The 13,984-nt window shown below is 43.8% G+C and overlaps 1 protein-coding gene across 1 annotated transcript; it reads left to right on the forward strand.

Moving 5' to 3' along the window:
* The first annotated feature begins 3,498 nt into the window (after positions 1 to 3,498).
* On the forward strand, positions 3,499 to 8,638 carry LOC120055843 (alpha-tocopherol transfer protein-like). Its single transcript, XM_039003853.1, has 5 exons — positions 3,499 to 3,830; positions 5,260 to 5,413; positions 7,015 to 7,208; positions 7,610 to 7,720; positions 7,957 to 8,638. The coding sequence occupies exons 1-5, from the start codon at positions 3,612 to 3,614 to the stop codon at positions 8,197 to 8,199; spliced, it is 921 nt and encodes a 306-aa protein (XP_038859781.1). The 5' UTR covers positions 3,499 to 3,611; the 3' UTR covers positions 8,200 to 8,638.
* Positions 8,639 to 13,984: the final 5,346 nt, after the last annotated feature.

Below are 13,984 nucleotides of genomic sequence, written 5' to 3' on the forward strand. Positions count from 1 at the left end.
AAGTAGCATGCTATATTGGACTATATAGGGAATAGGGTGTCATTTGAGATATGCCCCGTCTTTTTATGGTTGAGCTTTCCTGTCGGCCTTGCCCAGCTCAGATGGGATTCTCCACAGAGGCCCATAGACTTGAATGGAGCTGGTGAGCAATAACGGCCATGCGTAATCCCTGTAATAAGTCTTAATAAGTGTCAAGCAATGTTTGTACCCGAAGGAGGAGGGGACCCCAGTGTCTCAGGGCAAACTGTTGATTTTCATTGGGCCTCAGTGCTTTGTAGATCAATGAGTCAATATTTAACTAGATTCGACCTCATCCGATTATTCAATTTCTGACAAAAATAAATGATTTTCCATAAATGTGTACCTACTTGTGCACTTTAGCTGCTATAAGAACCATTATAGACATCGAATAAGCGAGCGATTCATTTGTTTTTTCCTGACAAACGCGAAAGATTGGGCACAACTAGTAACGAGTCAACACCCTGTGCGACCTTGGGTCCCCCGCCCATTGTTAAGATGGTGATGGCCATCTGTTGTTACATTTTCAGATATTGTGGTCTCTACAGGTCTGAAGACTGCACCTCTCTAGGTCAACCAATGGACCTAGTGGGGGAATAAGCAAATATGTATCCTTTTGTTACATTCCTAAAGTAACTTCACACCCTTGAGAGAGTGATATGGAGGGCCCACACACAAAGATATTGTAAATATACACACACTCTGAAGTGCTTACACACACCCTGCTTACAAGCACACCCTGTACACACACTCACCTTGCTTGGAGTATAATCCAGCTGATCTAAGAATGCTAAGGGTGGAGTTGCACTGGACCCATTCCCCTGTCGCTTCTCATTGGATCACTGAATCTCTCAGAGCTGTCATTCAAATGGATCCTCCTATGGAAGAAGAGTGGAATCTACTGTACCAAAAGCCTGGACCAAAACAAAGCTCTTTAGAATGTTTTATGAAACGTAAACCATGGTTCCCTTATGCCTAGAACGTTATAAAGACTTAATAAAGACCCTGTATGGATTACATGAAACGGACGACACTTACATGTCCCATGTGTCCCGCGAGCGTTGTTTTATGTTCCAGTTTTTGGACATGCTCGCCCTATGTATTGTCATCGTACCCTGTACTTCTGGTCACTGTAACTACAACCTTAAAGGAGTACTCGTCATGAGTACTCGTTGGCATTCTCTGCTAATTTAGGCGCGTGGATCGTCTCCCTGAACCTGTTATTCTGTTTTTGAGTTTCAAAAAAATATCAAACAAAAAATGCCTGGACTCAGTAGCTCTTTATTTCCATCCTTATGTACTTCTTTATTTCCTCTATTCATTCTCTTCCATAATTTCTTTGTCCAGCAGGTGCTGCTGTTTCTATGACCTCGTGAGGGCATTCTATAATGTAGACTGTTGTGAATATTTTCCTGTACATTTTGGTTTCTTTTGCATAGGGAGGTGTCAATGAAATGTCTTCTTATAGCTACTCAAAGTAGTAGCTGAAACCTCCCATGCTTCTCCTATAAATGGAAAATGTATTGTATAGGCCAAGGTCAGCCACAGATTTGACACCAGAAAACATGCCCATGCCTATTTGGGATGTCCGCTACAGCAAATGTGGATCAACACGACACAGCCCTCTTGTGTGGAATGCCAAAGGATACAATTATATGACAGATTGTAGAGACAAAGTAACGTTTTATGGACACTTTTGTAAAGGTACACTCTGCCTTTTCATTCTCTGGAAGTATTTAATTCAGTTTGGGGAGTGATCCATAACCAAATAGATACACTATATATACACAAAAGTATGTGGACACCCCTTCAAATTTGTGGATTCGGCTATTTCAGCCGCACCCATTGCCGATCGGTGTATAAAATTGAGCACACAGCCATGCAATCTCCATAAACAAACATTGGCAGTAGAATGACCTTACTGAAGACCTCAGTGACTTTCAACGTGGCACCGTCATAGGACGCCATCTTTCCAACAAGTCAGTTCGTCAAGAGCTGCAAGTACTGTTATTGTGAAGTGGAAACGTCTAGGAGCAACAACGGCTCAGCTGCAAAGTGGTAGGCCATACAGGCTAACAGAACAGGACCGCCGAGTGCTGATTCGCGTAGCACGTAAAAATCGTCTGTCCTCGGTTGCAACACTCACTACCGAGTTCTAAACGGCCTCGAAGCAACATCCACACAATAACTTTGTCAAGAGCTTCATGAAATGGGTTTCCATGGCCAAGCAGCCACACACAAGCCTAAGATCACCATGCGCAATGCCAAGCATTGGCTGGAGTGGTGTAAAGCTCACCGCCATTGGACTCTGGAGCAGTGGAAACGCATTCTCTGGAGTGAGGAATCACGCTTCACCATCTGGGTTTGGCAGATGCCAGGAGAATGCTACCTGCCCCAATGCATAGTGCCAACTGAAATTTGGTGGAGGAGGAATAATATTCTGGGGCTGTTGTTTATGTTTCGGGCTAGGCCCCTTAGTTTCAGTGAAGGGAAATCTTAATGCTACAGCACAATGACATTCTAGACGATTCTGTGCTTCCAACTTTGTGGCAACAGTTTGGGGAAGGCCCTTTCCTGTTTCAGCAGGACAATGCCCCCCGTGCACAAAGTGGGGTTCATACAGAAATAGTTTGTTGATATCGGTGTGGAAGAACTTGACTGGCCTGCACAGAGCCCTGACTCAACCCCGTTGAACACATTTGAGATGAATTGGAACGACGACTGTGAGCCAGGCCTAATCGTCCAACATCAGTGCCCGACCCCACTAATGCTCGTGGCTGAATGGAAGCAAGTCCCCGCAGCACTGTTCCAACATCTAGTGGAAAGCCTTCCCAGAAGAGTGGAGGCATATAGCAGGAAAGGGGGACCAACTCCATATTAATGCCCAAGATTTTGGAATGAGATGGTCGACGAGCAGTTGTCCACATACTTTTGTATTGTGTATTATAAATTGGGTGGTTCGAGTCCTGAATGCTGATCAGACAATATACCACGGGTATGACTAAACATTTTATTTTATGTTGGTAACCAGTTCATAAGACTGGGTTTGTGGTATATGGCCAATATATAACGGCTAAGGGCTGTATCCAGGCACTCTGTGTGGCATCGTGGCTTAGAACAGCCCTTAACAGTGGTATAAATGGCAATATATATTGGCAATATACCACACCCCCTCGGTCCTTATTGCTTAATTAGCCCGAGTTATTAAGTGTTTGAATTGTAGCATAACAGAACAATTTATTTATAAGAATAACAGCTCGTTGGCCTATTACACAAGTCACTGCACACGTTTTCCACTGTCTTGCTACAACGTATCATGGCAGTAGACTTTAGGTCGAGAAGTACTTGAAAACAAAGGTTTACCCCTCACCACCAATAGGCTGTACAGTTGCCTTGATTTCATCATCTTTGTTGACACGTGCTTCGATTATTTGCTTAGTTGCACAGCGGTGAGTAGGGCCTAGCCTAGGTGAGCCACATGCGGGTTAAAGAGCAGAAATGATTTCAGTTGCATTCTGACTGCATGAACGGAAGTTTCTCCATTCTCCTTGACGTAAATAGAGTAGCCTACTTTTGTGTGTGGTGGGCGGGAAATGTCATACAGTTCCGACATGTCTGTAAAGGAGAATTATTATGAAGGAGACCTAAATAGTTTACCCGACGACTCCAATGTTGTCCAACGTTATTTATTACAGCTGAGACAGAGGGCGCAGAAAGACATCATCGACCCGCAGGACACGTTGAATTGGTCGGACAGTTTTCTAATAAAGTTTCTGAGAGCGAGAAACTTTGATGTTGAGCTGTCACTGAAGGTTGGTATCCGCGGTGGGTTAACTATTGTAAAATTCAACTATTTAGGACATGTTTTCAATCTATTTAGCAGTTGTTTCGAACTTGGGAATCAAAACTGTCAGTGAAGGAAAGTTGGGTCGATGCCCCCAAGAACAATGTCCAATTGCTTACACAAAAAACAGTTTGGTAAATATGAGGTATGTGGTCACACTTAGTTTGTTTGTCTATGAAGGGAAATAAGTGACCGCAGTTAACACTTTTTAAGTTAACGTTATTTAATTAAAATGTTTAGAAAAGAGGCGTTTTTCCCAAGTACTGGGGTAACTGTACTGGGGTGTCTTTTACTGGGGAGTGGCATCCGTCTGGCACTCAACCATAAAGGCCTGATTGGTGGAGTGCTGCAGAGATGGTCGTCCTTCTGGAAGGTTCTCCCATCTCCACAGACGAACTCTAGAGCTCTGTCAGTGACCATCGGGTTCTTGTACACCTCCCTGACCAAGGCCCTTCTCCCCCAAATGCTCAGTTTGGCCAGGCGGACAGCTCTAGGAAGTCGTGGTGGTTCCAAACTTATTCCATTTAAGAATGATGGTGACCTTCAATGCTGATGGGGACCTTCAATGCAACACACATGTTTTAGTACCCTTCCCCAGATCTGGCTCTCGACACAATCCTGTCTCGGAAGCTCTACGGACAATTCCTTTGACCTCATGGCTTGGTTTTTGCTCTGACATTCACTGGCAACTGTGGGACCTTGTATAGACAGGTGTGCCTTTCCAAATCATGTCCAATCAATTGAATTTACCACAGGTGGACTTTATTCAAGTTGTAGAAACATCTCAAGCATGATCAATGGAAACAGGATGCACCTGAGCTCAATTTCGAGTCGCATAGCAAAGGTTCAGAATACTTATGTAAATAATGTATCTGTTTTTTAAATGTTTAATACATTTGCAAACATTTCTAAAAAACCTTATGGGGTATTGTGTGTAGATTGCTAAGGATTTTTTTATGTTTATTTAATCAATTTTAGAATAAGTATATAACGTAACAATATGTGGAAAAAGTCAAGGGGTTTGAATACTTAACAAAGGCACTGTGTGTGTGTGTATGTGTATATATATATATATTTATTTATTTTTTCTTTTAAATGACAAAATATTATATTAACTCACCTCCGAATCATTGTTAGTGACTTTTAAAAAATGTAGATGAGACGGATACATTTTGTTTTTTATTCTTTATTTTGATTTCAATCTCTCAAAAAAAGTAAAAGGTGTAGATCGTTCTCCATCCTCCCGTTTCAGAATGTAATTTTCATTGTCATGCTTGGTTCAATAGCCTGACATGATTTGACAGGCTGACCGCTGGCTGTTTTTCTGTTGCAATCTAAAATATGTTTTCTTTCCCATCTTTTTTTCTCTCGCTTCCTCTCTCCCTCCATCCTTATAGCTACTAATTAATTATCAGCGTTGGAGGAGAGAGTGCCCAGAGATCAGTGCCAACCTGCACCCGTCCTCTGTCCTGGGACTCCTCCAGAATAACTACCACGGAGTGCTGAGGGACCGGGACCTCAACGGCAGCAGAGTGCTCATCTATAGGATCGGTTAGTCCTCATCTATATGGTCTGATATGGTGTGGTGTCAGGCAAGGCAAATGGCACCACTGCATAAAACCACCTAAAATGGTATTTAGTACTTGTAGTATTTTATTAGGATCTCCATTAGCTACTGCTAAAGCAGCAGCCACTCATTCTGGGTTCCACACAAACCATAACATAATAAATAACATTAATAGACAATTACAGCTGAAGGACAGAACTACAGTGGGGAGAACAAGTATTTGATACACTGCTGATTTTGCAGGCAAAATCGGCAGTGTATCAAATACTTGTTCTCCCCACTGTACATACATTTAAAATAAGAATACACACTTTCATACATGTATGCCTTAGCATTCCATGCATCATGTACTCATAACGGCAATACTGCAGTCATTCATTTTCTCATATATTGCAATCCTTTGCTCTACTACTGTTACAATTGCTCTGTTTAAGCAGGTCGATATCCTAATATCACAGCATCCTTGAATCCTGATATCTAATATCACAGCACCAGTTCTGTAAAGAGAGAATTTCACAACATCAGGAACAATCTGTGTCATTGGTTCATAATCATGTGACTCATAGATGCTACTGAACACAAGTGTAAAACACGAAAATGCAATAATCATGTGGAGTTTCACCAAAGTCGTTAACTCCTGCTCATCTCCCCTGGCGTGAACAGAGCCACATATCATTTCGTATGGAGTTGCACATAAGTTCACCCCTTCTGTGTTCCCCTGATGTGAATGCAGCAACCTTAAATTGTATGGAGTTGCAGTCTGCACTTCACTAAATTCCCCTGACGTGAATAAAGCTACCTTATTTTGTTAAATTCCCCTGACGTGAATAAAGCTACCTTATTTTGTTAAATTCCCCTGATGTGAATAAAGCTACCTTAATTCACAAAATTCTCCTGACGTGAATAAAGATACCTTGTCATCTAGAGTTACAGCCACAATGGGTATCCTGGGGTAACGTAATCTCTTGAATCGTATGGAATTGCACCGAAGTTTCACGCCTGCTATGTTCCCCTAATGTCAACGCAGCAACCTTGAAATGTACTTTGAACATTATTCATTTTGATACATCGGCCCATGGCACAGGGCTGTGTAAAAGACTATCTGAGGTGGCATACCTACTGTATTTGGCTTAATATAATATACTCTATAGTAGGTGTATTCAAATCTTACCCTACGAGATCCAGAGCACTGCTAGTTTTCTGTTCTACCTGATCATTAATTGCACCCATCTGGTGTTTCAGGTCTAAATCAGTCCCTGAATAGAAGGGAAGAATTTATAAAAAGCAGTTGAACTGGCTTCGATGTCAAGATTAGAATTGATGTACTCTACAGCAGGGCTCTCCAACCCTGTTCCTGGAGAGCTACCCTCCTGTAGGTGTTTGCTCCAACCCCAGTTGTAACTAACCTTATTCAGCTTATCAACCAGCTAATTGTTAGAATCAAGTGTGCTAGATTTGGGTTGGAGTGAAAACTTACAGGACGGTAGCTCTCCAAGAACAGGGTTGGAAGACCCTGCTCTATTGGGGCATTTGAGAAGTTGTCATTTTGAGATGTCATTTGCAATGTGTTGGCTTGTCTCCTCAGGCCAGTGGAACCCTAAAGACTTCACAGCTTACGAGGTGTTCCGTGTCAGTCTGATCACATCTGAGCTGATCGTCCAGGAGATAGAGACCCAGAGGAATGGACTGAAGGCCATCTTCGACATGCAGGGATGGTGCTTCGCTCATGCCCTACAGATCAACTCCTCCCTGGCAAAGAGGATGTCCTCTGTGCTCACGGTAGGCTATCAGTTGAACTTGGTATCAGTTGAACTTGGTTGTGTTCATTAGGACACCCAATGAAAAATGTTTTTTAAAGTTTTGCAACTGCAAACAAAAATTTCTTATTGAATCATTACAGGTAGTCCCTCCCTGTTTCAGTCCGTTTTCTTTAGTTTGGTGCCTAATGAACAGAACCCAGTACTGCTGTTTTTAAAGGGCCCCTCCGCTGCTTTCAGAAATAATCTTAGAATGATCAATACTTTTGAAGGTTAGGGTTAGGTCTGGATCCAGAGTTGTCTGTATTGCAGACATCTCATGTTACTCTTACAGAATATAGCTACATACACAATAGCTATACTGTGAATAAGCCTGTAATAATAATACTGTAATAAGCCTCTGTGTAAATGTGATCTTGTCAGGACTCGTTTCCTCTGAAGGTGCGAGGGATCCATCTGATCAATGAGCCCACATTCTTCAAACGCATCTTCACCATGATCCGTCCATTCCTGACTGATAAGATCAAACAGCGGGTCAGTCACCATTCATCACCATTCACATATTCTTGCACTATGACTTTTGCTTCACCTGGATACATCTCTTTCATACATTGTCAACAGGAGTGATGGAGATGATGATAGTGACCTCAGATGTTGTTTAGAGCAGGTGCTTATAACCCATTATGATAATGATGATAATGCTGCCTCTGATGATAATAATGACAACAGTGATACTAATTCATGTCAATTCCCTTCTGTCTTACTCCTAGATCCACATGCACGGCAGCAACTTCGAAGAGACTCTGAGTGGCTTCTTCTCCAAAGACATTCTCCCCCAGGAGTACGGGGGCAGCGGCCCCTCCATGGAGGAGGTGTGTCAGGAGTGGACCTCCCACATCCTGCAGTCTGAGGAACACCTCACCCAGCTCTCCATCTGCCCTGCAGGAGATGAGGTCACCCCAGACCCCGAGACAGAACCTGACCCTGACAGCCAGTCTGCCTACAGCTCCTGACTCCAAATGAACTACACATCCCAGAGTGCATCTCAATGACCAACCAACAACCACACAACTTGTAGCATCCTTCAGAAGTGGATGGGGTGCACAACTTCAGCCCTTGAGGTCTAAGATTATATGCAAGTTTACTACCAGTTTCCTGGTTATTATGTTTGTCAGTTGATGATGGTAGGACCAAGTGCTCAAAAGAGTTGAGTACATTGTGTTTGGAATTAGACCTAGACTACTTTTCTCTATCTCCTGTTTTATGGGTTTTAAAGTATATTAGCAGTATACAGCCAACTGTCTGTTACCATAATGTGTTATAACTAAGACCAAGGTTAAAGATGTATGTTTTAGCTATTTGTTCAATTTTGTGAATACTGTATTATAGACTTGTATAATTATACTATAATTGGTGTTTTAATTACGAAGATTAAAGGTCAATTCCACCACTTTTCAACCTCATTTACATTATCTTCAGCACAATGCCTACATGTGAAAAAACGGCACATTTCTACATTTTGTAGAAAGAAAATATAAAGTTCTAGCCGATGACATAAAAGAAATGTAAGTGATTTTTCAAAAACTGGGGAGCATGAAAATACCCTCCCTCTGGCTAGAAATGTTACAAGTTTTAAAAACTACTTTTTACTCTACCCTGTGATGTCACAAGCTAGGTTTCCATCCAATTTGCAAGAGATGTTCATGCAAATATTATAAAATCTACATTAAACAAATATGCACATTTTCCAAAGGTTTTTTCCCATCAAAACAGATTTGTTGCTGTACGTCACAGGTGTCAAACTCATTCCACGGGGGGCCGAGTGTCTGCGGGTTTTCGCTCCTCCCTTGTACTTGATTGATGAATTAACATCACTAATTAGTTAGGAACTCCCCACACCTGGTTGTCTAGGGCTTTATTGAAAGGAAAAACCAAAAACCTGCAGACACTAGGCCCTCCGTGGAATGAGTTTGACACCCCTGCTGTACGTGATGACGTAGTGCACATAAAAAACACTTTTGCGCTAAAGATCTCATGTATCAGATAAAAAAACTAATTCAATGTATTTGCATTACATTTTCCACTCTATGCATGGTTTTGTTTTGTCACAAACTTGTTATTAATGCCAAACTTGTCCAATCTGGTTTAAGCGCATGCTCTCTAGTTTGCTGATAAAGTGGATGGGTGTCAGGGGAACTCAAGTACTATTTGAGCAGGTCCGGTCACACACATTTCCTAGGTGGCAAAGGTCTGGATGGATGTAATTTATCAGCATAGTAAAAAAATAAATATTTGAAACACCTCCCAACCCATGCGACCCTAAACTGTTCACACCCCTCTTGTTGGTGGAAATAAATGTTTATGTTTTAAAGCTAATTTCTTGCACTTGTACACATTTCTTCCATGTCTTGTGTGTGTATATGATACCACTTACAAGGGGTCGAAACCCGACAGAGGAAAGAATATATACTGTATATATACAGTACCAGTCAACACACCTACTCATTACAGGGTTTTTCTTTATTTTTACTATTTTCTACATTGTAGAATAATAGTGAATACATCAAAACTATGAAATACACATATGGAATCACTGAGTAACCAAAAAAGTGTTACACAAATTAAAATATAATTTATATTTGAGATTCTTCAAAGTAGCCACCCTTTGCCTTGATGACAGCTTTGCACACTCTTTGCATTCGCTCAACCAGCTTCATGAGGTAGTCACCTGGAATGCATTTAAATTAACAGGTGTGCCTTGTTAAAATGTAATTTGTGGAATTTCTTTCCTTCTTAATGCGTTTGAGCCAATCAGTTGTGACAAGGTAGGGGTGAAATACAGAAGATAGCCCTATTTGGTAAAATACCAAGTCTATATTATGGTGGCAAGAACAGCTCAAATAAGCAAAGAGAAATGACAGTCCAGCATTACTTTAAGACATGAAGGTCAGTCAATCTGGAACATTTCAAGAAGTTTTTTCAAGTGCAGTCGCAAAAACCATCAAGCGCTATGATGAAACTGTCTTTCATGAGGACCACAACAGGAAAGGAAGACCCGGAGTTACCTCTGCTGCAGAGGATAAATTCATTAGAGTTAACTACCTCAGATTGCAGCCCAAATAAATGCTTCACAGAGTTCAAGTAACAGACACATCTCAACATCAACTGTTCAGAGGAGACTGTGTGAATCAGGCCTTTGTGGTCAAATTGCTGCAAAGAAACCACTACTAAAGGACACCAATAAGAAGAAGAGACTTGGGCCAAGAATCACGAGCAATGGACCTTAGACCGGTGGAAATCTGTTCTTTGGTCTGATGAATCCAAATTGGAGATTTTTGGTTCCAACCGCCGTGTCTTTGTGAGACGCAGAGTAGTTGAACGTATGATCTCTGCATGTGTGGTTCCCACCCTGAAGCATGGAGGATGTGTGATGGTGTGGGGGTGCTTTGCTGGTGACACGGTTAGTGATTAATTTAGAATTCAAGGCACACTTAACCAGCATGGCTACCACAGCATTCTGCAGCGATACGCCATCCCATCTGGTTTGCGCTTAGTGGAACAATTATTTGTTTTTCAACAGGACAATGACCCAAAACCCACGTCACTCAAGGAGCACATTTGTTGTTCCTCTGTCATGTTTTGTCTTTGATCTTCATGTCTTGTCCCTGTGCTTCCCTCTGCTGGTCTTATTAGGTTCTTTCCCTCTTTCTCTCTCTATCGTTCCGTTCCTGCTCCCAGCTGTTTCTCATTCTCCTAACGACCTCATTTACTCTTTCACACCTGTCCCCTATTTTGCCCTCTGATTAGAGTCCCTATTTCTCCCTCTGTTTTCCGCTTCTGTCCTTGTCGGATTCTTGTTTGATGTTTGCTGTTCCTGTGTCCTTGTTCCGCCCTGTCGTGTTCTTTGCCTTCTTCAGATGCTGCGTGTGAGCAGGTGTCTATGTCAGCTACGGCCAGTGCCTTCCTGAAGCGACCTGCAGTCTGTGGTCGCGTCTCCAGTCGTTCCTCTCTATTGACGAGAGGATTTGACCATTGATAATATCCAGGAGAATCATTATTTGTTTATTACTGGAATAAAGACTCTGTTACTATTACGTCGCTTTTGGGTCCTCATTCATCAGCATAACAGAAGAATCCGACCAAGATGGACCCAGCGACTATGGATTCTCTCAACACTGCCGTCGAGTTCCAGGGAGCAATGCTCGGCAGACACGAGCAGGAATTGTTTGCTGCTCGTCATGCCGTTGAGACCCTGGCCGCTCAGGTCTCCGATCTCTCTGGACAGTTTCAGAGTCTTCATCTCGTGCCACCAGCTACTTCCTGGTCTTCCGAGTCTCCGGAACCTAGGGTTAATAACCCACCATGTTACTCTGGGCAGCCCACTGAGTGTCGCTCCTTTCTCACCCAGTGTGATATTGTGTTCTCTCTCCAGCCCAACACGTACTCAAGAGAGAGAGCTCGGATCGCTTACGTCATATCACTCCTTACTGGTCGGGCTCGGGAGTGGGGCACAGCTATCTGGGAGGCAAGGGCTGAGTGTTCTAACGATTATCAGAACTTTAAAGAGGAGATGATACGGGTTTTTGATCGTTCAGTTTTTGGGAAGGAGGCTTCCAGGGCCCTGGCTTCCCTATGTCAAGGTGATCGATCCATAACGGATTACTCTATAGAGTTTCGCACTCTTGCTGCCTCCAGTGACTGGAACGAGCCGGCGTTGCTCGCTCGTTTTCTGGAGGGACTTCACGCTGAGGTTAAGGATGAGATTCTCTCCCGGGAGGTTCCTTCCAGCGTGGACTCTTTGATTGCACTCGCCATCCGCATAGAACGACGGGTAGATCTTCGTCACCGAGCTCGTGGAAGAGAGCTCGCGTTAACGGTGTTTCCCCTCTCCGCATCTCAACCATCTCCTCCCACCGGCTCAGAGACTGAGCCCATGCAGCTGGGAGGTATTCGCATCTCGACTAAGGAGAGGGAACGGAGAATCACCAACCGCCTTTGCCTCTATTGCGGTTCTGCGGGACATTTTGTCATGTCATGTCCAGTAAAAGCCAGAGCTCATCAGTAAGCGGAGGGCTACTGGTGAGCGCTACTACTCCTGTCTCTCCATCAAGATCCTGTACTACTTTGTCGGTCCATCTACGCTGGACCGGTTCAGCTGCTTCCTGCAGTGCCTTGATAGACTCTGGGGCTGAGGGTTGTTTTATGGACGAAGCATGGGCTCGGAAACATGACATTCCTCTCAGACAGTTAGGGAAGCCCACGCCCATGTTCGCCTTAGATGGTAGTCTTCTCCCCAGTATCAGATGTGAGACACTACCTTTAACCCTCACAGTATCTGGTAACCACAGTGAGACCATTTCCTTTTTGATTTTTCGTTCACCTTTTACACCTGTTGTTTTGGGTCATCCCTGGCTAGTATGTCATAATCCTTCTATTGATTGGTCTAGTAATTCTATCCTATCCTGGAACGTTTCTTGTCATGTGAAGTGTTTAATGTCTGCTATCCCTCCTGTGTCTTCTGTCCCCTCTACTCAGGAGGAACCTGGTGATTTGACAGGAGTGCCGGAGGAATATCATGATCTGCGCACGGTCTTCAGTCGGTCCAGAGCCAGCTCCCTTCCTCCTCACCGGTCGTATGATTGTTGTATTGATCTCCTTCCGGGGACCACTCCCCCTCGGGGTAGACTATACTCTCTGTCGGCTCCCGAACGTAAGGCTCTCGAGGATTATCTGTCTGTTTCTCTCAACGCCGGTACCGTGGTGCCTTCTTCCTCTCCCGCCGGAGCGGGATTTTTCTTTGTTAAGAAGAAGGACGGTACTCTGCGCCCCTGCGTGGATTATCGAGGGCTGAATGACATAACGGTTAAGAATCGTTATCCGCTTCCCCTTATGTCGTCAGCCTTCGAGATTTTGCAGGGAGCCAGGTTCTTTACTAAGTTGGACCTTCGTAACGCTTACCATCTCGTACGCATCAGAGAGGGGGACGAGTGGAAAACGGCGTTTAACACTCCGTTAGGGCATTTTGAATACCGGGTTCTGCCGTTCGGTCTCGCTAATGCTCCAGCTGTCTTTCAGGCATTAGTTAATGATGTACTGAGAGACATGCTGAACATTTTTGTTTTCGTTTACCTTGACGATATCCTGATTTTTTCACCGTCACTCGAGATTCATGTTCAGCACGTTCGACGTGTACTCCAGCGCCTTTTAGAGAATTGTCTCTACGTGAAGGCTGAGAAGTGCGCCTTTCATGTCTCCTCTGTCACATTTCTCGGTTCTGTTATTTCCGCTGAAGGCATTCAGATGGATCCCGCTAAGGTCCAGGCTGTCAGCGATTGGCCCGTTCCTAAGTCACGTGTCGAGTTGCAGCGCTTTCTCGGTTTCGCTAATTTCTATCGGCGTTTCATTCGTAATTTCGGTCAAGTGGCTGCCCCTCTCACAGCTCTGACTTCTGTCAAGACTTGCTTTAAGTGGTCCGGTTCCGCCCAGGGAGCTTTTGATCTCCTCAAGAAGCGTTTTACATCCGCCCCTATCCTTGTTACTCCTGACGTCACTAAACAATTCATTGTCGAGGTTGACGCTTCAGAGGTGGGCGTGGGAGCCATTCTGTCTCAGCGCTTCCAGTCTGACGATAAGGTCCATCCTTGCGCTTACTTTTCTCATCGCCTGTCGCCATCGGAACGCAACTATGATGTGGGTAACCGCGAACTGCTCGCCATCCGCTTAGCCATAGGCGAATGGCGACAGTGGTTGGAGGGGGCGACCGTTCCTTTTGTCGTTTGGACTGACCATAAGAACCTT

The sequence above is a fragment of the Salvelinus namaycush genome, chromosome 11, assembly GCF_016432855.1.
Source record: "Salvelinus namaycush isolate Seneca chromosome 11, SaNama_1.0, whole genome shotgun sequence".
NCBI classification, from domain to species: Eukaryota; Metazoa; Chordata; class Actinopteri; order Salmoniformes; family Salmonidae; genus Salvelinus; species Salvelinus namaycush.